Genomic DNA, 22,992 nt, shown 5'->3' on the forward strand with positions numbered 1-22,992 from the left:
CCTTCAGTTCCAGAAATAATCAGAATACATCTAGAAAATTATAACATTTTTGATTTCAGTGACAAAATGACACAAAACACAGATTTGAGTGTCAGGATGACGATGAGACATTAACAGCATTAACTCAGCATCACGTGGTGGCAGCGCCCCCCGCAGGCTGGAGGACGTCACTACAGCTCAAGTTCACCTGTACGCCACATTTCACCAAGATCATTGTAGCATGAGCCTCCTCCCCGTGGGTCCCCAGCACTAAAAACTCGCCTGTCAGTTCAACTTAAAATGCTCTTAATTTAAAAACTACAACAAAAGGTGTCCGTTTCGGTGCGGTCTGGTCGCTCAGTGCTTCTCAGCTTCTCTCTTTCTGGGTCCCAACGTGCTACTGCATAAATAGGGAGAGAGGCAATTTACTGCAGGTGTTCTCAAGTGCTAATTACCTCTCTCCCGCGCCGTCTCCTGGGCCAGTCATGCACCTCTCTCTGTTGCAGCTGAGCTCAAAACCAGCCACCCCTCCATAATCATTGAACAGAGTAAGAAGCAGCTGGAGTAGAAGAGGACAGGTGCAAACAGACTTCAGGTGAACATACAGGTAAACATTTTGACTAAAGGTTTGATGTTTTTGCAAAAGGAGCGGCTGGATGTTAAAAAGTGGAGTGTACCATCAGGGTACCATCAAAGTTTATTTTGAGAGCAAAGTCACAAAGTGCAAAAAAAGTAAAATCCTAAATAAGATCATAAAACCTGTAGAACAGCTTAACTCAGTGAATTAAGCTGCTTTTTAAAAGCATCAACCAAGACTGCAGATGAAGGAGGAGCCTCCAAAGGTGAGCTCACCTAGAGAGAGGGAGGGACCTCAGAGAGCTGCTCAGCTGAACTCCACATCTGGATTTAAAGCTAATTTAAAGCAAAGGAGCCACGAGGAGAGCGGCCATCTTTAAACCCTGCTGGTCTGAGGACTAAAGGACCAGAAAGTCTCTTGTCTGTTTCAGGAGGTCGCAGGTGCTCCAAAATGCTTTTTGATTCCAGATGTCCCTTAACATGCTGATGTATATAAATGTTACTCCCACGTAGGATGAAATATACAAATAGAAACAAGTCGTACATTGTTGTGATCAGACTACACCCATGTCGTCCAAAAGGAGCAGATTTACTAAGCTGAAAGAAAAAAGACGCTTTAAGCTAAAACACGTAAAAAACAAATCAGCACAAAGTAATGAAACGTAGAAGATTGTGTAAAGAATCCTGCTTGTTACTCTGTGATCAATCAGCCTAATAACTCAGAGTGATATGCTTTGAATCTGATGTAGTCTTCCCCGTAGTTGATGATGTGTTTCATGGCGCTCAGGATCAGCGAGTCAACGTCACTGTTGAGGTCGATTTCTTCGCTGTAGTTCTTCACTGGGAAGATGCAGTTCATCGGAATTCCCACGGCTGCGCTGAACTCCTCCATCTACGATTAAAAACATCACAACAGCCATCTGATCAACTGGACCGACACCAAACTCACTAGACACAGGACCATCGAGCTGTTTCAGATGGAGGCAGTGGACGGTATTTACTGTCAAACTAGAAGGCAGTTATTAGTGGACGTTGTAAACTTTTCTAGCTTTAGGGAGAGAAAGAGTCAGACGGTGGTCATATTGAAAATGTTTGGGCTGTTTAGTTTAGTTAGTTTTCAACCGTGATTCCTTCATTCATAATATCACTGATTAAACATACCTTCTTCTTCAGGTAGTCGACCTTGTAGACGTTCTTTACATCTTCTTTGATTTCAGGACAGGCCTTATCAATTTTAGTGAGAACAGCCACTTGAGGAATCCCTGCCAGGGGAACAGGAAACAGACGACAGAGTAACTGAGATCAATACAAAGAGGCAGCAGCAGCTTATCAACCCTGCAGAAGGTTTAGGCAGCAGTGAAGAAATGCTGTGGAGTAAGAATGCTTTCAAACATAGAACATCTAATTGTCTTCTGATTTCAAGAAGGTTCCTTGGTTTCTTAGTGCTTCTTCAGAGGAGCCTGAACAGAACATGTTGGAGCCCAGTCTGCTCTGAAGTCTTTACCTGGCAGAGACCTCTCTGATGCAGGAGAACCACCTGGTGTCTTGTTGCTGCGCTCAGTCTTGCCAAAGGGTGGTCTCACCAAACACTGATACTGACTGACTACAGCACTACATGAAGATGAGTTTATTAAAGCTTTGTGATCTATTAAAGTAGAAAAACAGATTCCTGCCCTCACCCAGATCACTGGCCTCCTTCCTGATGTCCCGAATCATTTTCAAAGTGTCATCAGGAAGTTCAGATATTGCGGCAGAAACAACACAAACCAGAACGTGCACTTTGTCGTTGGCAGTTGGAGCTCTCTTGTAGTACAGATTATCCTCTGACAACTTTGACGTAGGATTGAACTAAAAAAAGGGAACTCAGTTAAATGACAGTTGCGATATGGATGAATAATATCTGAGTTAACATTTTATACAGAGAAACTGGAGAAGTTTGCAGCAGCTGTACCGTGTAACCTTCCTTCACGTGTCCCTTCAAAGCCAGTTTGATGTCGTCCACAAGGACTCCATCCATTGAATGCAGGCCCATGATGTCATTGAAGACAAACGGGTAAAAGGTCCCTGGGCCTTTTGGGATCTTGTAGGTTATGTACTAGAAAGCACGTATGGAGTAAAGGGAAGTTATTACGATCAGTATAGCTGCTCACATCAGACAGAACCCAGCTGGTCTACAGCAAATCTGTTGGGCGGAACTAGACCGGCTGAACCCACAATGCAGACACAGAACAACTGGGTGGTTGGGAGACAGATGGGTTTATTTACATCAATGGAGAGGAGCAAGGTCGGGGAAAAGGGGCTAGCAGGAAGCAGGACCGGGGTGGGGAGCAGGGAAGACAACCAGGTGGAGCAGGGAGGAGGAGCAGGACGGAGACCTGGAAGAGCAGACAGGAGAGGGAGACAAAAACCAGAACCAGGACAGAGAGCAGACACGAGCAAAACCACAAGTAGTCTTGGAGAAAGGAGCCTGAAGTGGACCAAGTGCAACAGACAGTCTGGCAGAGAGCGGTGATCTGGGCTTATGTAGGCAGGGAAGGAGGGGGTGGCTTGATTGGAGATTGGTGTCAGGTGTGTGTGAATTGCAGGTGTGTGGGCGGAGTGACCTGGAGTAACCTCTGCTCAGGTGGCAGGTAGAGGGAGACAGAAACCAACAGGATCCTAACAAAATCAGATTAGTTTACATTTTATCAATGTAATTTTCTTAATCTTTGGACCTTGTTACGGCCCATGGCCTTCTGTATTAGTGTTTCACCCCTGTCTCCTCCTGTATGCTATGGAGCACCGCCTGTGAACTGGAGGCGTGATTGTTTGGACTGCGGCACGCCCACACCTGGTTCTCTCTCCTACACCCGGATGCCATTGGAGGACTGATTAACCAGTGAGGGAGCGTCTCAACACCGCGCGCTCCTTCAAAAGAGACCGGAACCAGTAGTCGTGGCAGCTGTTGTTAGATTGTTTCTGGTGCTAGCGAACGTGGTGTGCGATGCTCTTTTGTAAACAGCTTGCCTTTGTGTGAACTCGATCTGGTTAAAACCTGTCTTGCCTGTGGGCTTAGCCTCTGCTACCTTTTTGGTTTGTGTAATGGTAGCTTTGTGTGTAAACGCTGTTCAGCGTTAAGGGTACTACTCCCCTGTACTTTTGTTTATTAGTAGACCAGGAAGTCTTTTTGTTTTCACCCCTGAGTGGTGTTTAATTAAGCTCAGGTTGAGTTCTCTTTTTGTTCTGATTTGTTTGAGTAGCCGGCAACCGCCCTCCTTTTTGCATCTGTCATTGATTTTCCGGCACTTTAAACAACCAGTTGGTAAAATAAAACAACTGTGAGCTGACCTTTCCTGTCCACCTGGTCATTTATGTCTACGCCTCTTTCCCCTAGCGAGTCGGGGCGTAACAGACCTTCACACTGCCACACATGGTGATGCAGCGGTTATCACTGTTGCCTCACAACACGAAGGTTCCAGGTTCAGATCTGCTGGTAGATTTGAGCCCTGAGCCTTTCTGTGTGCATGTTCCCCCTGAGTTTGTGTGCGTTTTCTCCAGGTAGGTTAATTGGTGGCTTGGTGTGTGATTGACAGGTGACCAGTCCACTGTGTACCCCGCCTCTCGCCCAATGACAGGATGGATGGAAACTACCACAGTATGAGGAAGCATGAACTGCTCCTTTATTTGCTTCAGAGGTAAATAAAGGCCTTTATTTGAGACAGTTAGATGTTTCCTGATCTGGTCCACTTTTCCTTGTTAAAGTTTGCTGCCCTTGTGTGCCCCCTCCCTGATTGATCCCTCCTGGTGTATATACTGGATGTGTCTTCCTCTGTCCTGATCCAGATCGTCTTGTGTTTGGATCTTATTGAGAGTGTTAGAGTCTAGTCCACAACTTTGTAGTGCTTGATTAAAAAAAGAAAGTTCTTCATACCTTTTTGGTGAAAGTATCCTGAGTCATGTTATCCGCCAAAGCATGTGTGTACATTCTGTCATGTAAGACACTTTGGACAGAGTTGATGAAACTGGACTTTCCAGCTCCAGACAACCCGTGAAGAAGAATCCTGATCTGAAGGTCTTCAGTCTGAGGCTGGTAGTTCCTCACAGACTGCAGAGCGCGCTGTTTGTCTCTGCTCAGGAGGGAAACAACACATCACAGTATGAACTAAACTGTAAGTTTCCACTTTTTGTTTAATGCACAGATGTTTCTCAGCAACTGGGAAGTCAGTTAGGATGCCATCGACCAAAGAAGGAAGAAAAGAAGACAGCACATTGAAGCTGCAGACACTCACCGCCAGTCTATCTCCCTCCATGGTTTGCTGAGAACTGAGGAGAAACATTCAGACAAGACAAAAGAACAAAAAACAAAGCTGTAATGCAACAATCTGTAACCTCCCCTGAACAACAGCTGTGTTTCTGTAGACGGTCTTACGTGGAGGAGGTTCAGGTTTGGACTTGCCGCTTCCCATTGCTGCAGAATGAAACAGACAAACATACAGTAAAACTTATTATGGACTGTAGTAACTTCTTGAGCTTAAAGCAGCTACATGGATCTTTAATTTTGTGTTTATTTTGGTGTGTTGTCCCTGTGGATGAAAGTGGCAGTGCTTCCTGGGATGGAAACTGCATTTGGGCACCTCAGAAAGCCCAGAAAAACAGAGTTAATATACCGGATGACTTTTACTGTTTTATCTGCTTTAACTGCCCAAAACAAGGTTTCCCCTGAGACTACTTTGCAAGATCACCGTATCTGTATCCCAGGCTTAGCACTGCCCCACAAGACTGTGGTCGGTTTGAAGGAATACGACCAGGCAGGGTGTTTTCTCCTCAGAGGAGGTTTCACACTATTGACAAAATGTCTCAATGTGAAGCTGTGTTGGACTTAATAAAATTCCCCACGGCTGCTGAAGTTGGTGTCTGGCTGATTCCTTTGATTTTCCACAACAACAGACGGTCAAGTGGAGTGTGTTTTTCCCTACACCAGAACGATGAGCCAGACCAGCAGACCAAGCACTGTGGTGGGGGTGTGACTGCCCCAGGAGGTCTGGGAAAAAAGGCTGGGATAAGTAAGAATGACAAAATAGAAACACTGATCTCACTGATGGTCTTGTTCCCTTATGTAGGTCGTCAAGAGGCATCTGTATTAAATCAAGACGGTTTCACAACCAGTTAAAAACTCCTCATAGGAGGTTTCACAATCTTGACAAAATGTCTCAATATCCTGCTGAAACTGAGCTATGAAAAGGGACATTATGGAAAACCAACAGATATGACAGACTCAGTATGATCATTACAGTAATACACAGAGACCAAAGCGCCACCTGGTGGTTTCTGCACACTTGGATCTCTGCAATGCATCGTTTAAAGAGCGCACATGAAACACCAACGGTAGGCGGGGAGAAACAACAACCAAAGCCTTTCTGGTTACTGGCAGTATGCTACCACACCCCCACCACGGTATATATATATATATATATATATATATATATATATATATATATATATATATATATATATATGTACACATGTGTGTATATATATATATATATATATACATACATTCATTCATTCATTTCATTCATTCATTTTCAACCGCTTATCCGGGGTCGGGTCGCGGGGGCAGCAGTTTTAGCAGAGATGCCCAAACTTCCCGGGCCCCAGACACCTCCTCCAGCTCATCCGGTGGGACCCCGAGGCGTTCCCAGGCCAGCCGAGAGACATAGTCCCTCCAGCGTGTCCTGGGTCTTCCCCGGGGCCTCCTTCCGGTGGGACATGCCCGGAAAACCTCCCCAGGGAGGCGTCCAGGAGGCATCCGAAACAGATGCCCGAGCCACCTCAGCTGGCTCCTCTCGATGTGGAGGAGCAGTGGCTCTACTCCGAGCCCCTCCCGGATGGTCGAACTCCTCACCCTATCTCTAAGGGTGAGTCCGGCCACCCTGCGGAGGAAACTCATTTCGGCCGCTTGTATCCGAGATCTTGTTCTTTCGGTCATGACCCAAAGTTCATGACCATAGGTGAGGGTAGGAACGTAGATCGACCGGTAAATCGAGAGCTTTGCCTTTTGGCTCAGCTCCCTCTTCACCACGACGGACCGATACAGCGACCGCATTACTGCAGACGCTGCACCGATCCGCCTGTCGATCTCACGCTCCATCCTTCCCCCACTCGTGAACAAGACCCCGAGATACTTGAACTCCTCCACTTGAGGCAAGGACTCTCCACCGACCCGGAGATGGCAAACCACCTTTTTCCGGTCGAGAACCATGGCCTCGGACTTGGAGGTGCTGATTCTCATCCCAGCCGTTTCGCACTCGGCTGCAAACCGCCCCAGTGCACACTGGAGGTCCCGGCCTGACGAAGCCAACGTGACAACATCATCCGCAAAAAGCAGAGATGCTATCATGCGGTCCCCAAACCGGACCCCCTCCGGCCCCTGGCTGCGCCTAGAAATTCTGTCCATAAAAATAATGAACAGAACCGGTGACAAAGGGCAGCCCTGCCGGAGTCCAACATGCACCGGGAACAGGTCTGACTTACTGCCGGCAATGCGAACCAGACTCCTACTCCGGTCGTACAGGGACCGGACAGCCCTTAGCAAAGGGCCCCGGACCCCATACTCCCGAAGCACCCCCCACAAGATGCCACGAGGGACACGGTCGAATGCCTTCTCCAAGTCCACAAAGCACATGTGGACAGGTTGGGCAAACTCCCATGAACCCTCGAGCACCCGATGGAGAGTGTGGAGCTGGTCCAGTGTTCCGCGACCAGGACGGAACCCGCATTGTTCCTCCTGAATCCGAGGTTCGACTATCGGCCGTATCCTCCTCTCCAGTACCCTGGAATAAACTTTCCCGGGGAGGCTGAGGAGTGTGATCCCCCTATAGTTGGAACACATCCTCCGGTCCCCCTTCTTAAAAAGAGGGACCACCACCCCGGTCTGCCACTCCAGAGGCACTGTCCCCAACCGCCAGGCGATGTTACAGAGACGTGTCAACCAAGACAGTCCCTGTACATCCAGAGACTTGAGGTATTCAGGGCGGATCTCGTCCACCCCTGGTGCCTTGCCACCGAGGAGCTTTCTGACCACCTCGGCGACTTCGGCTTGGGTGATGAACGAGTCCACTTCTGAATCCCCAGCCTCTGCCTCCTCAGTGGAAGACCTGGCGGTGGGATTGAGGAGATCCTCGAAGTATTCCTTCCACCGCCCGACGACATCCCCAGTCGAGGTCAACAGCTCCCCACCCTCACTGTAAACAGTGTTGGTGGGGTACTGCTTCCCCCTCCTGAGGCGCCGGACGGTTTGCCAGAATTTCCTCGAGGCCGACCGGTAGTCCTCCTCCATGGCCTCCCCGAACTCCTCCCAGGCCCGAGTTTTTGCCTCCACAACCGCCCGGGCTGCAGCACGCTTGGCCTGCCGGTACCTGTCAGCTGCCTCAGGAGTCCCACGAGCCAATAAGGCCCGGTAGGACTCCTTCTTCAGCTTGACGGCATCCCTTACTTCCAGTGTCCACCACCGGGTTCGGGGATTGCCGCCACGACAGGCACCAGAGACCTTACGGCCACAGCTCCGAGCGGCCGCGCCGACAATGGAGGTGGAGAACATGGTCCACTCGGACTCAATATCTCCAACCTCCCCCGGGATCTGTGAGAAGCTCTCCCGGAGGTGGGAGTTGAAAACCGCAGCGACAGCGGGTTCCGCCAGACGTTCCCAACAGACCCTCACGATACGCTTGGGCCTGCCGAGTCTCTCCGGCTTCCTCCCCTGCCAGCGGATCCAACTCACCACCAGGTGGTGATCAGTTGACAGCTCAGCCCCTCTCTTCACCCGAGTGTCCAGAACACACGGACGGAGGTCAGATGACACGACAACGAAGTCGATCATCGACCTCCGGCCTAGGACGTCCTGGTGCCACGTGCACCGATGGACGCCCTTGTGCTCGAACATGGTGTTCGTTATGGACAGTCTGTGACTAGCACAGAAGTCCAACAACAGAACACCACTCGGGTTCAGATCGGGGAGGCCGTTCCTCCCAATCACGCCTCTCCAGGTCTCACTGTCGCTGCCCACGTGGGCGTTGAAGTCCCCCAGTAGAACAATGGAGTCCCCAGTCGGCGCACCATCCAGCACCCCTCCCAGGGACTCCAAGAAGGCCGGGTACTCTGCACTGCTGTTCGGCCCATAGGCCGAGACCACAGTGAGAGACCTGTCCCCGACCCGAAGGCGCAGGGACGCGACCCTCTCGTTCACCGGGGTAAACTCCAACACATGGCGGCTGAGCTGTGGGGCTATAAGCAAGCCCACACCAGCCCGCCGCCGCACACCGCGGGCAACACCAGAGAAATGGAGAGTCCAGCCCCTCTCGAGGAGCTGGGTTCCAGAGCCCAAGCTGTGAGTGGAGGTGAGCCCGACTATATCTAGCCGGTACCTCTCAACCTCCCGCACAAGCTCCGGCTCCTTCCCCCCCAGCGAGGTGACATTCCATGTCCCTACAGCTAGAGGCTGTCTCCGAGGCCCAGGTCGTCGGGGCACTCCGCCTCGACCGCCACCCGTGCCACATAGCACCCGACCCCTACGGCTCCCTCTGCGGGTGGTGGGCCCACAGGAGGTCGGACCCACGTCATCTATTCGGGCTGGGCCCGGCCGGGCCCCGTGGGCAAAGGCCCGGCCACCAGGCGCTCGCATGCGAGCCCCAGCCCCGGGCCTGGCTCCAGGGGGGGGCCCCGGCTGCGCCATACCGGACGACGTCACGGTCCTTCGTTGTCTTCTCTTCATAGGGGTTTTTTGAACTGCTCTTAGTCTGGCCCGTCACCTAGGACCTGTTTGCCTTGGGAGACCCTACCAGGGGCATAAAGCCCCAGACAACATAGCTCCTAAGGATCATACGAGCACTCAAACTCCCCCACCACGATAAGGTGGCAGCTCAAGGGGGAGCATATATATATACATACATGTGTATATATATATATACGTGTGTGTGTGTATATATATATATATATATGCATGTATACACACAACCAGGAATCACCTAATAGTAGTACTGTATAACTTTACAACATAGTAAAATGGGGTTTTGAGGAGGATCAGACACGTCCTTTGTTTTTTCCTGTACGCTTCGACAGCTCAGGAAATAAGTGATCGGCTGCATAGATCTCATAGATCTCAGTGTGTGGAAACTTCCTTTACCAGACACAGTAACAAAAGTCCTAAAGAGTGACAATAAAACCAAATCAAACACACCAAAATGATTAATTATCAGAAAAACTAAAGAAAAAATCAAAACCCACACATTAAATAGATGAAACTAAAAACGTACTAAAGAATTTACTAAAAGCACAAAATCTTTTAAAAAAATAATTAATTTGTCAAGTTGGCATCAGTTCTTAAAGTGATGACATTTGCAATAATCACCACCTGATATTAAACAATTCACAATCACAAAATGTAGCAGAACCTGTTGTGTCGTCGTCCTCGAGCAAAGTGACGACTGAATATGAGTCTGGACAACTGAACTGTTTTCACTTTCACTTTTATCAGGATGTCAGCCCTCCACCCACTGTCAGACAGTGCAGCATACAGACTAGACAGACAGACAGACAGACAGACAGATAGATAGATAGATAGATAGATAGATAGATAGATAGATAGATAGATAGATAGAGAAGCTGCTCCGCTGTCTGTCCAGTAGTGGGTGAAGTGGTGGTCAGGTTTGTTCGTGGTCCTTCTTTCCACCACCACTTCAAAAGTGTCCGGTTTGCAGCCAGTCACAGAGTCGGCCTTCTTGATCAGTTTCTGTCAGTTAATTAATTCAGTCTGTTGGTGTCGCCGGCTCTGATGCTGCTCCCCCAACAGACCACTGCCCAGTACAGGGCGCTGCCTACAACAGACTGGGAGAAGATCTCCAGCATCCTGCTGCACACGTTGAAGGATCTGAGCTTCCTCAGGAAGTAGAGGCGGCTCATCCCCATCTTGTCCACAGCTTCAGTGTTCGTCCTCCAGTCCGTTGTCAGTGTGGATGCCCAGGTACTTGTACTCTTCCACGGTGACAATGTCCTCTCCCAGTAGGTTCAGGGGTTGTGTAGCCGTCCTCTTCTTCCTGAAGTCGATCACCATCTCCCTGGTCTTTGCCACGTTGAGATGCAGATGATTCCGACCAGACCATTCCACAAAATCACCCACCAGAGCCCCGTACTCCTCCGTACCCTCCACCTCTTATACACCCTACAACTGCTGCGTCATCAGAAAACTTCTGTAAGTGACACGACTCGGAGTTGTGTTTAAAATCTGAGGTGTACAAGGTGAACAGAACAGGAGACAGCACAGTTCCCTGTGAAGCTCCTGTACCACCGACCACCACATCAGATGGAGCGCTGCCTGTCTGTCAGGTAGTCGGTGATCCAGGAGATGGTGGGAGCGTCCACACTCATCACCTGCAGCTTCTCCCTCAGCAGGAAAGGCTGGATGGTGTTGAATGCACTGCAGAAATCAAAGAATGTGGTCTCACTTGTGGTCTCAGATGGGTCAGGACCAGCCTCTCCAGCACCTCCATCACATGGGAAGTGAGGGCAACTGGTCGGTAGTCGTTTGGGTCCAATGAAGACGATTTCTTGGACACCGGAACCAGGCAGGAGGTCTTCCACAGTGTTGGTACTTTCTCCTGGTCCAGGCTCAGGTTGAAGAGGCGACACAGGACAGGAGACCGCTGGCTGGTGCAGGTCCTGAGGATCCTGGGGTTCAGGTCTCTGTGTAGACATGGATCAGGTCTCTTTAAAGACGTGGATCAGGTCTCTGTGTAGTTGTGGATCAGGTCTCTGTAAAGACGTGGATCAGGTATCTGTTTGGACTTGGATCAGGTCCCTGTGTAGACGTGGATCAGGTCTCTGTGTAGACGTGGATCAGGTCTCTGTGTAGACGTGGATCAGGTCTCTGTGTAGACGTGGAACAGGTCTCTGTTCGGACGTGGATCAGGTCTCTGTGTAGACGTGGATCAGGTCTCTGTGTAGACGTGGATCAGGTCTCTGCTTGTGTCTCCGTTCTTGTGCACAGTGATGTATAATGTCTGTCCATGTGTTCAATGAACTGATCACAATGATTGATCACTGCAGGCTTAAAGTAGCAGTTAAAGTTATTAATAATATAATACAATAATAATCAATAATAAGATATTGATTAATTTTTACCTTCAGCTCCAGAAATAATCAGAATACATCTAGAAAATTATAACATTTTTGATTTCAGTGACAAAATGACACAAAACACAGATTTGAGTGTCAGGATGACGATGAGACATTAACAGCATTAACTCAGCATCACGTGGTGGCAGCGCCCCCCGCAGGCTGGAGGACGTCACTACAGCTCAAGTTCACCTGTACGCCACATTTCACCAAGATCATTAAACAGAGTAAGAAGCAGCTGGAGGAGAAGAGGACAGGTGCAAACAGACTTCAGGTGAACATACAGGTAAACAGTTTGACTAAAGGTCCTCTGTGTGTTTCTGTGTGAGACATTAAAGTCGCCTGAACAACATGAAAACACTGAGCTGTTACATCATAACAGCACCTATATTGTTGTTGTCCTTCTTCTTCTTCTTCTTCTTCTCCTTCTTAACTCCTTCTAACCCTAACCCAAGCTCCAGGTATTTATCATGAATCACCTGCAGCTCTGGGAGGGTTTGATGTTTTTGCCAAAGGAGCAGCTGAATGTTAAAAAGTGGAGTGTACCATCAGGGAGCTCCAGCAGGGGGCAGCAGGAGCTCAGTTTCTGCTTCCTCCTGTTGTTGTCGTCACTTGGTCTCATCCTTGAACCTCCTGCTGCTGAACGCTGGTGCTGAGCAGAGCATCACTGGGATCTTCTGAGTCTGAGTTCAGTGCTGCTGCCTCTGTGACCTGCTGAAGCAAAGATTTCTGTTCTGTGATTTGACTTTGTTTAAGTAAAGTTTATTTAGAGAGCAAAGTCACAAAGTGCTTCATGGAGGTAAAGAAAAAAAGTAGTAGAATAAAAAGTAAAATCCTAAATAAGATCATAAAACCTGTAGAACAGCTTAACTCAGTGAATTAAGCTGCTTTTTAAAAGCATCAACCAAGACTGCAGATGAAGGAGGAGCCTCCAAAGGTGAGCTCACCTGGAGAGAGGGAGGGACCTCAGAGAGCTGCTCAGCTGAACTCCACATCTGGATTTAAAGCTAATTTAAAGCAAAGGAGCCACGAGGAGAGCGGCCATCTTTAAACCCTGCTGGTCTGAGGACTAAAGGACCAGAAAGTCTCTTGTCTGTTTCAGGAGGTAGCAGGTTAGGTTGGAAGGTTCAACGGCCAATCAGCTCCAACTGAAGTCAGCTGGTTGACATGTTTCTGAGTTTTGGACGGAGGAAAGAGAATCACCTCATCAATGTGTTCGAGGAGCAGCTGCGCCTGCATGAGAAAGATGAAACTTGTACTGAAGTGAAGCCTTGAGGCTGAACAGCTTCCAAAACAGCTTCATCTCATGAACAAACGACCACAGAACTCTTTAAACATCATTTTAACACTTTAAATTTATTTGTGTCACACAAATCAAACATGTTCAATTAATTATAACGTACTTTGTGCTCAAAAATGCTTTTTGATTCCAGATGTCCCTTAACATGCTGATGTATATAAATGTTACTCCCACGTAGGATGAAATATACTTTAATTGTGATAATAATCATATTGTGATTATGGCTGCAGCCTGAAATATACAAATAGAAACAAGTCGTACATTGTTGTGATCAGACTACACCCATGTCGTCCAAAAGGAGCAGATTTACTAAGCTGAAAGAAAAAAGACGCTTTAAGCTAAAACACGTAAAAAACAAATCAGCACAAAGTAATGAAACGTAGAAGATTGTGTAAAGAATCCTGCTTGTTACTCTGTGATCAATCAGCCTAATAACTCAGAGTGATATGCTTTGAAGCTGATGCAGTCTTCCCCGCAGTTGATGATGTGTTTCAGGGCGCTCAGGATCAGCGAGTCAACGTCACTGTTGAGGTCGATTTCTTCGCTGTAGTTCTTCACTGGGAAGATGCAGTTCATCGGAATTCCCACGGCTGCGCTGAACTCCTCCATCTACGATTAAAAACATCACAACAGCCATGTGATCAACTGGACCGACACCAAACTCACTAGACACAGGACCATCGAGCTGTTTCAGATGGAGGCAGTGGACGGTCTTTACTGTCAAACTAGAAGGCAGTTATTAGTGGACGTTGTAAACTTTTCTAGCTTTAGGGAGAGAAAGAGTCAGACGGTGGTCATATTGAAAATGTTTTGGCTGTTTAACTCAGTTAGTTTTCAACTGTGATTCCTTCATTCATAATATCACTGATTAAACATACCTTCTCCTTCAGGTAGTCGACCTTGTAGACGTTCTTTACATCTTCTTTGATTTCAGGACAGGCCTTATCAATTTTAGTGAGAACGGCCACTTGAGGAATCCCTGCCAGGGGAACAGGAAACAGACGACAGAGTAACTGAGATCAATACAAAGAGGCAGCAGCAGCTTATCAACCCTGCAGAAGGTTTAGGCAGCAGTGAAGAAATGCTGTGGAGTAAGAATGCTTTCAAACATAGAACATCTAATTGTCTTCAGATTTCAAGAAGGTTCCTTGGTTTCTTAGTGCTTCTTCAGAGGAGCCTGAACAGAACATGTTGGAGCCCAGTCTGCTCTGAAGTCTTTACCTGGCAGAGACCTCTCTGATGCAGGAGAACCACCTGGTGTCTTGTTGCTGCACTCAGTCTCGCCAAAGGGTGGTCTCACCAAACACTGATACCGACTGACTACAGCACTACATGAATATGAGTTTATTAAAGCTTTGTGATCTATTAAAGTAGAAAAACAGATTCCTGCCCTCACCCAGATCACTGGCCTCCTTCCTGATGTCCCGAATCATTTTCAAAGTGTCATCAGGAAGTTGAGATATCGTCTCGGCAGAAACAACACAAACCAGAACTTGCACTTTGTCGTTGGCAGTTGGAGCTCTCTTGTAGAACAGATTATCGTCTGACAACTTCTGGTGAGGATTGAACTAAAAAAAGGGAACTCAGTTAAATGACAGTTGTGATATGGATGAATAATATCTGAGTTAACATTTTATACAGAGAAAGTGGAGAAGTTTGCAGCAGCTGTACCGTGTAACCTTCCTTCACGTGTCCCTTCATTGCCAGTTTGACGTCGTCAGCAAGGACTCCACCCATTGAATGCAGGCCCATGATGTCATTGAAGACAAACGGGTAAAAGGTTCCTGGGCCTCCTTTTTGGATCTTGTAGGTTATGTACTAGAAAGTGAAAGTGTGGTACACTCAAGGATGCCACAATCTTTGTGTGTTTTTTTGTGTCTTTTAATTAATTAAGGAGGTAATTAGAGAAAGGGTGAGCGAAACTGTGTGCTGTGTGTTGTTGCTGGGTTTTGACGGCAGGGAGAAACCATGAATACAGTTGTTCAGCAAGGGTGGACATTATTCGGAAAGACGATGTAACGTTGTGACGGGATGTGGGGTTGTGGCGATAAGTTGTTTCCCTGAGGAAACGCAGCCGCTGTTAGCTGTTAGCTGCTAGCTGTTAGCTTAGCCAACGGCGGGAAAGCGGAACAATGGACGCGTCTGTGGACGCATCAACGGATATGTGAATTGAAACATAATATACGAGTTTATGTTGGCCCCGACTACCTGATACAAGTTACTTCCCCCACTCGGTTCTAAGTTAATGAAATGTAAATTGTTTTATGATTGTTTTTGTGATAAATGAAGAATTGAATCCGGAGCAGATACGAGCGGTCCGTGCCTTATTATCTAACCCTATTCACTTGTTTTCCAGGCCAACCAGTCACTGAATAAACCATTTTGTTACCCCGGTCCACTACCTGGGACCAGTAATATATTAATATAACATAATATAATAATATAGTAATATAACAGTAGTACTTAAAACAAGTAATCAAGGACAACAAAGTGTTGAAAATAGCATGTTTCTGCAGCAGGTTTTTAATCTGGCCTTTTTTGGGGCAGGTTCTTATTTGTCATCACAGGACATTATATGTTGTCTCGTTGAGTTTAGTTTAGTTTAGTTTAGTTCATGTGTTAGTTAGTTCCACAACTTTGTAGTGCTTGGTTAAAAATACATCATAATGAAAGCAACAACAATAACAATAATAATATCTCTCTCTCAAAGTTGTAGATGACAAAGAGTTTGGGATGCTGTGTGTCAACACAATCAAAAGTTCTTCATACCTTTTTGGTGAAAGTACCCTGAAACATGTTATCCGCTGAAGCATGTGTGTACATTCTGTCTCGTAAGACACTTTGGACAGAGTTGATGAAACTGGACTTTCCAGATCCGTTCGACCCGTGAAGAAGAATCCTGATCTGAAGGTCTTCAGCCGGAGGCTGGTAGTTCCTCACAGACTGCAGAGCGCGCTGTTTGTCTCTGCTCAGGAGGGAAACAACACATCACAGTATGAACTGAACTGTAAGTTTCCACTTTTTGTTTGATGCACAGATGTTTCTCAGCAACTGGGAAGACAGTTAGGATGCCATCGACCAAAGAAGGAAGAAGAGAAGACAGAGCACACTGAAGCTGCAGACACTCACCGCCAGTCTATCTCCCTCCATGGTTTGCTGAGAACTGACGAGACACGTTCAGACAAGACAAAAGAACAAAAAACAAAGCTGTAATGCAACAATCTGTAACCTCCCCTGAACAACAGCTGTGTTTCTGTAGACGGTCTTACGTGGAGGAGGTTCAGGTTTGGACTCGCCGCTTCCCATTGCTGCAGAATGAAACAGACAAACATACAGTAAAACTTATTATGGACTGTAGTAACTTCATGAGCTTAAAGCAGCGACATGGATCTTTAATTTTGTGTTTATTTTGGTGTGTTGTCCCTGTGGATGAAAGAGGCAGTGCTTCCAGAGTCTCACAGAGTTAACATATCGGATGTCTTTTACTGTTTTAACTGCCCAAAACAAGGTTTCCCCTGAGACTACTTTGCAAGATCACCGTATCTGTATCCCAGGCTTAGCACTGCCCCACACGACTGTGGTCGGTTTGAAGAAATACGACCAGACGGAGTGTTTTCTCCTCAGAGGAGGTTTCACACAACAACAAATGCCTTTCCAGTTATTGGCAGTTTGCTGCCACACCTACGCCACAGGGGAAGATCTAGTTCTTATGTACTAAACAGAGTATTGTGAGGGAGACAGATGGAAGCCATACCTGCAATAAAATGCTAACACACAAAATGATCAATTATCAGAAAAACTAAAGAAAAAATCAAACCCACACATTAAATAGATGAAACTAAATGTACTAAAAACACAAAATCTTTGAAAAAATAATTAATTTGTCAAGTTGGCATCAGTTCTTAAAGTGATAACATTTGCAATAATTATCACCTGATATCACAAAATGTAGCAGAAGTTTTGTACCTGTTGTGTCGTCGTCCTCGAGCAAAGTGAAGACTGAATATAAGTCTTATCAACTGAACTGATAATACAAGAGTTTTTACTTTCACTTTTATCAAGGTGTCAACACTCCACCCACTGTCAGACAGTGTAGCATACAGACTTTGGGACCTTTCAGTGCTGTTTACATCAACTTAATGCCACTATTGCAGTAAAATAAACATCAACTGTGGAAATGCAGTCATACCAATAAACATGCTGGCAGTTCAAAAGTTTAAGTAATGCATTATGACAATTACTGGTTGAGTTAACGTCATGGAGGTAAAGTGAACCAGCAGAAACTGGAGGGTTAGCCATTTAGCTAACTAGCTCGCTCCTCCACGCCATCCAGACAGAGGCTACGGGGTCACCAGGGGACAAAGTTCGCTTACACGAATAAAAGAACATCAACGCAGTAACACATGCGCTCCGTGACCGGCCTGAACACAGAGCCTCTATTAGCACCCTGGTGAAAATAGCCAGACGGCTGCTATTCAGATATTTACACCCGGTCCAGTCACGCAGAATCAACAAGAATAAATTCCTCAGATTCATGTGGGTATCTTTCACTGAGGAGAAAGGGGGTTCGAAATCACATTTATTTCATTCTTGTGTCAGTTTTCTTTTATCATCATCAGTTTTCGGCGGCAGGTTGGTTAGGTTTAGGCACCAAAACTACTTAGATGGGTTTTGGAAAAGATGATGGCTTGTGTTTAAATAATAAGTCAAATAGAAATCTAAAAGTCCGGCACATTAAACTCTAAATATACTTTTTCTAGCATACACAATGTAGCAGTTTACACCAGGGGGAAAATAGTATCTGAACACTAGAAATGCTCCTGAACAAAGTGAGGAAACTAAATATATGAATGTGACTTAACGTTACGCAGCGTTCCCATCGTTGCTGCTCAGGATCTTCACGGCAGCTCTCCACAGTCCCGTGTCTACAGGCTGGATCGAAGTCTTCAAGTTCAAAACTCACAGCGCAGAGCTTTGCACTTATTTTACGGAACATGTTAAGACCGCTAACGACATGTAGAAACTCAGGAAATCCCTATGGATATTTGTTCTGACAAATAAGTTCACATGCTGCCGACTTTATTCTGTAATCGACTGTAATTGTGTATATGCTTCAACTTTTGTGTTGTACTCTGGCAAAATAATTTCCTTCGGGATCAATAAAGTTGATCTTATCTTATCATATTTTAAGCTCAGAATTCTTCAACATGTTTCCAACATTTTTAAAGTCTGAATGTAATTAATCCAGACCATCTGAGGGGAGTCTGGGTTCATGTTTCATTCTTCTGTTAATGGATCAAAATCAGATTTCTAGAATTCTAGTTTAGTCTATATTCAGATTTATACGATTCAGAGTTTAGTTCCAAACTAAGAGTTCCCAGATGATCCTAATCCTCTTCCGTAGCTACTCAGAAGAAGCATTTTGATCCAAACCTGTTGAACCTGAGCGGAGCCCAATTGGTCCCCGCCAACATCAGCTGGTGGAGACCAAAGCAGAGAGGTTGGTCACTGAACTCCATCCTTTAAACTCACGGTTTCAGTTTTAAACTGCAGCCATGAAGCCTCAGAGAAAACACATCAGCCAGCAAAGTGTTCAGTCATGTTTTATTTGTTAACAGATGAAACATGAACCCAGACTCTCCTCAGCTGGTCAGTTAGTTAGATTCATTAGATCCGGATTCTAAAAATGTCGAAAACATTTTGGGTTCAAAGAATTTTGTACAAACACGATAAACCAGCAACTGAACATGTGATCCGTGTGATCTGAAAACGCTTGTTCTTATTAGTAGTTATTCTTACTTCATCATTTTTCAGTTATCGTTTTTGTGTGAACTTTATTCCGCCCACTTAAATCAGCGTTAAGAAACAAACCCAGAAGAAGCACCATAAGAAAACATGACGGAGGTAAAGTGTGAAAAGAAAAATCACTGTGTTGTCTTTTGTCTTTGTGGTTTTCAGACTGAAATTCACCCAAAAATACACTTAACCCTTGTATGGTGTTCGGCTCTGTGGGACCAGTTTTCATTATTTTATCAAAAGGAATCACATATGGCTCATATTGATGAGTCTGAAAAAATGATTAATCGTATCTTTTTTTTTTTGATAAAAAACATGAAAACTGATGAAATCAGGTCCCACAGACCCGAACACCATACAAGGGTTAACTGAAAAATGAAATTAAAATAAAATTTTACATTTTCATCACTTAAAGCCTGAAACCAGATGAAGACTGGGTCAAGTCCAGCTAACTAGCTCGTTAGCTGACTGACTGTCAGAAACACCCAGATGAGCTGTTTTTACTGAGTCAATGCACTGATTATGTCATTGTTCACGTTTGTAGCCCTTGTTGGTTATTTTTCTTTTCTAGAAGCTGTCGACCTGCTCAGAGATAGACAGTTTTTATTTTTCACACACTTCTTTATAAATATTTGAGTCTGTCCAGCATCATTTCACCTTTCTTTTCTTTTCTTTTCTTTACTTCTGCTCTTCTTGTTTCTAGCTGTCACACAGTGAACGTCTCCATCAATCAAATATCAACAAAACCATTTTTAACCGAATGCTGTTCTGAGTTTATGACACAACCAAGCAAAAGAGAAAACAAACACACAGGAGATATTTTTTCATAACCACTGTCAAACAATAGTGGTCACATGAAGCTCTTTAAGCAACATATTCGTGCTCCCTGGCTTTGGGTTGAGAAGATGGTGTGACCTCAGCATCCATCTCCGAAATAAAAAACTGTTTGAGAGAAGCAGCAAAAAAAAAACCAGCGACACTGAGCTGCAGAAGCCAAAGATGCTGTTTTCTGTCATGCTTGGAGTTTTCGGGCTTCAGTCACTGTCAGGTTTGACGCTGACGCATCGACTCTAAACCGTTTGCTTTTTTTTTTCTTGTCTTTTTGCCGGTTTGAAGCGTTTCCTGAGAGGCAGTGTGGGCGTTCAGCTCAGCGGTTTCTCTCCGTTTTATTTCCAAGAGGTGCTGGCAGGTTTGATTGACAGCTCACCTCAGGTTAGAGGACGACCACCGGTGATGTTCACGTCACCGAGGACCGTCGGCTGTCCGTCGGGCTTTAAGTTACACCCTGAAAATGACTGCATGTCCTTTTCATACAGCTGAAGGAGGGTGTGTGTGTGTGTGTGTGTGTGTGTGTGTGTGTGTGTGTGTGTGTGTGTGTGTGTGTGTGTGCATCCAACCATGGCGTGAGGATAATGGGAAAGCAAAGAGCATCATTACCTCTCTCTCCATGCTGCTCTGGACCTCCTCCCCCCCCCAGTACTGCTGGGAAAAGACGGAGTGGACGCCGCTGGTTTTGTGCTGCTCTGGATCTGGACTTGAAGACGTGAATTTCCAAAGATCGACAGTTTTTTGCTGCAGTTTCTGCGACGCTTCACTAAAACTAAAAAGACAGAAGCAGCATTTAAAGCGGGGGGGGGGGGGGCACCGTGCACCGTCGGCCCAGAGCTACAATTATTTTGTATTAGTTTTAAATAGTAATAGTTAAGTTTTATTATTATCATCATTATTTTATATTGATATGAGCTGAAATAAAGTGATGATGATAAAAAGTGTTTTATTTTCAGCATAATTTACATGAAGCCTCACAGCTTAGCGTCTTTATTAGCTTCTTTATTTATTATTAGCTCTTATTTTAATTTGATGTACTGTAAAAGAGGCATGTGTGAAACCTCAGGCCGACACACTGTGCTTTTAACTTGGAGCTATTTGACGAGCTGGAGAGGAAACCTGACGTTTGTGTTCTTCATGACGATCTTTTAATAAAACCACCACAGCTTGAAGCTTCTGCTTAATATTTTCCATGAAGTCATCGATTTCTGATTAATCATCAATCCAAGTCGGTGTCTTGTGATGTTTCTCTGCTGCTTTTGGTCAGAATTTTACACATCTTTGATATTATTATTATTTTTTAGGTTATAATATTCACTGAAAAGAAACAGATTCACCAACACAGCCGGTGTTTCTGAGTCCAAGGTTATGAATAAAGTTGATTCTTTTTTGCACTAGTTTCAAACTGATAAACGAATCTATGTGGTCATTTCATCTGATTTTGTAGTCGTTTTTAAGTAATTTGTTGTTTCTGTAAAGAGAAAGTCATCAGTTTATCATCCTAAAGATGACAGCAGTGAATATTAGTTCAGTTGGCAGCTGGTATTTCTAGTTTGAACCTCCAGGCTGAAAACAGTGTTTGATGTTCGGAGGCAGAAAGTGAGTGAAGACAAACAGACTTCATTCCTTCTTAGAATAATTCTCTCCATCGCAGGTATTTGTCTTTTTATTTGGCGTGTTTGCTTTGGGCTCAGACATCTACAGCTGGAAAATGATGCTTTTCAATGTCAGGCAGAGCTTCTTTTTTTTTTTTTTTGAATGATCAGCATCTTTTTGCCCTCAGACCTTTGGTGTGAGAAAGCTGCAGCAGTCTTTAAAAGGATTTACAGCGTTTGGTGCCTTTTTCATGCACCTCTTTTCCTCCCGTTCTCTCCGTCTCCTCTCTGAATCCACAGTCTGTCCTGGACAACATTTGGTAATTATTCCCCCCTTTAACACACCTCCCCCAGCAGACCTCCCCCTTCCTACGAGCCAGAAAGCCTCAGCTGAAAACTCCACGTTTCACCACTCAGCGGTGGGGGTTAAACGTACTCCTGGAGGCTGTAGCTGTCCTTGATGTCTTTTTGGGGGAGTTTGGAGGGAGACGAGTAGAGCCTCTGCTCCAGGTCCACTTTAGGTTTCTCCTGAGGAGGTTTCTCCGGCTTCACTTCGTCCAGCTGCAGCTGAACCTCCTTGTTTCCACTGTTTTTCTTCTCCGTCTGCAGCTCCCGCCTCCGCTGCTCGCCTCGGTACAGCAGAAGCCTGTCAGGGTCGGCGTTGGAGGCGCAGTCCGGTCGTCTGGTTCTTTTTCCAGGACACGACAAACAAAAAATTACCCCTCCAGCCAGGAGGAAGCCGGCGGAGATAAACGTCACGCACAGAGCCCCCCCAGGCTGATATTTACTGCTGTCTGGCAGGTCCGTGGTCAGGAAGGCGGTGATGACTTCGCTGGTGAACCAGGACGCGGGGACCAGGCAGAGGAAGCTGGCTAGGATGAAGCAGCCCCCCGCGGCGATGGCTGTGTGCCCCTTCGCTCGGTGGCTGCCCCCCCAGCGGGTACATTTAAGCCCCAGGGAGGCGAGGCAGAGCCCGAACGTGGCCACCATGCAGGACAGAACCATGGCGGCCCGCGTGGTCTGCAGATACGCCGGCAGCGACAGCACCGAGTTCTTCATGGTGCAGCTGAAGACGCCGGAGTTGTACCAGACGCAGTCCATCCACAGCCCCTGCATCTGCGAGATGGGGGTCATGATGCTGGACCAGGAGTTGATGCTCACCTTCCAGTTGGGCAGCAGGGTGGCCACCGTGGTGCCGAGGACGCCCAGGAGCGCCAGGGCGAACGCCAGGATCTGAATGGCAGCGGACAGCATGGCTCGGCACCCCCCCCTCCGTCCGGCTCGGGTCCCTGTTGGCGTCCCGGCAGGTCTGACAGCAGATAATTCGTCAGCTCAGGCTCCAGCGGGCTGCAACCAGGAGAGAAATGAGAAGCGGAGTGAGCATGGGAGCGTGACGGACGCACAGCTGAGGCTGCTGATGGGAGAGCGTTTCTCTCCCCCAGTTTTTTGATTTCTGTTTTGTGGGGGTGAGCTCGCTGATTGCCTGCATTAGTTACTCTGCAGCTGATGTGGTGATCATTGACACTCAATTATGTCCGTTTAAAGCGGCAGCGTCCCTTGGGTCTGCTGCTTTTCCACCGCAGGAGACATCACCAGGGAGGAAAAACTAAAAGCTCCGTCAGAGTGAAGTTATTTCCTCTAATTCACTCCACCCTAATGTCTTGGTGGAGTTTAAAACCTGCAACAAGAGGGGGGATTAATGGTGTTTCACAGTGAAGTTGGAGAGGAGCCGGGATCCTACCTGTGTTGTGTCTCCTGAAGTGATTCCTG

At 46.4% G+C, this 22,992-nt stretch overlaps 3 protein-coding genes across 3 annotated transcripts; all 3 read right to left on the reverse strand.

The window, feature by feature from the left end:
• Window positions 1-707: 707 nt before the first annotated feature.
• Window positions 708-10,039, reverse strand: LOC139217922 (interferon-induced protein 44-like). The gene is made up of 8 exons (XM_070849426.1): window positions 9,984-10,039; window positions 4,964-5,002; window positions 4,824-4,857; window positions 4,466-4,661; window positions 2,507-2,650; window positions 2,235-2,403; window positions 1,717-1,817; window positions 708-1,447 (listed from the first exon to the last, which is right to left on the reverse strand). The coding sequence occupies exons 2-8, from the start codon at window positions 4,998-5,000 to the stop codon at window positions 1,262-1,264; spliced, it is 867 nt and encodes a 288-aa protein (XP_070705527.1). The 5' UTR covers window positions 5,001-5,002; window positions 9,984-10,039; the 3' UTR covers window positions 708-1,261.
• Window positions 10,040-13,116: 3,077 nt separating this feature from the next.
• LOC139218088 (interferon-induced protein 44-like) lies at window positions 13,117-16,309 on the reverse strand. Its single transcript, XM_070849626.1, has 7 exons — window positions 16,273-16,309; window positions 16,133-16,166; window positions 15,773-15,968; window positions 14,675-14,821; window positions 14,400-14,571; window positions 13,882-13,982; window positions 13,117-13,612 (listed from the first exon to the last, which is right to left on the reverse strand). Exons 1-7 carry the CDS (start codon window positions 16,307-16,309, stop codon window positions 13,427-13,429), a joined length of 873 nt encoding a protein of 290 aa, XP_070705727.1. The 3' UTR covers window positions 13,117-13,426.
• A 5,339-nt stretch (window positions 16,310-21,648) lies between these two features.
• LOC139218224 (claudin-20-like) lies at window positions 21,649-22,476 on the reverse strand. The gene has a single exon (XM_070849785.1). It carries the CDS (start codon window positions 22,474-22,476, stop codon window positions 21,649-21,651), a length of 828 nt encoding a protein of 275 aa, XP_070705886.1.
• Window positions 22,477-22,992: the final 516 nt, after the last annotated feature.

This window comes from Pempheris klunzingeri, chromosome 18, assembly GCF_042242105.1.
Source record: "Pempheris klunzingeri isolate RE-2024b chromosome 18, fPemKlu1.hap1, whole genome shotgun sequence".
Taxonomy (NCBI): Eukaryota; Metazoa; Chordata; class Actinopteri; order Acropomatiformes; family Pempheridae; genus Pempheris; species Pempheris klunzingeri.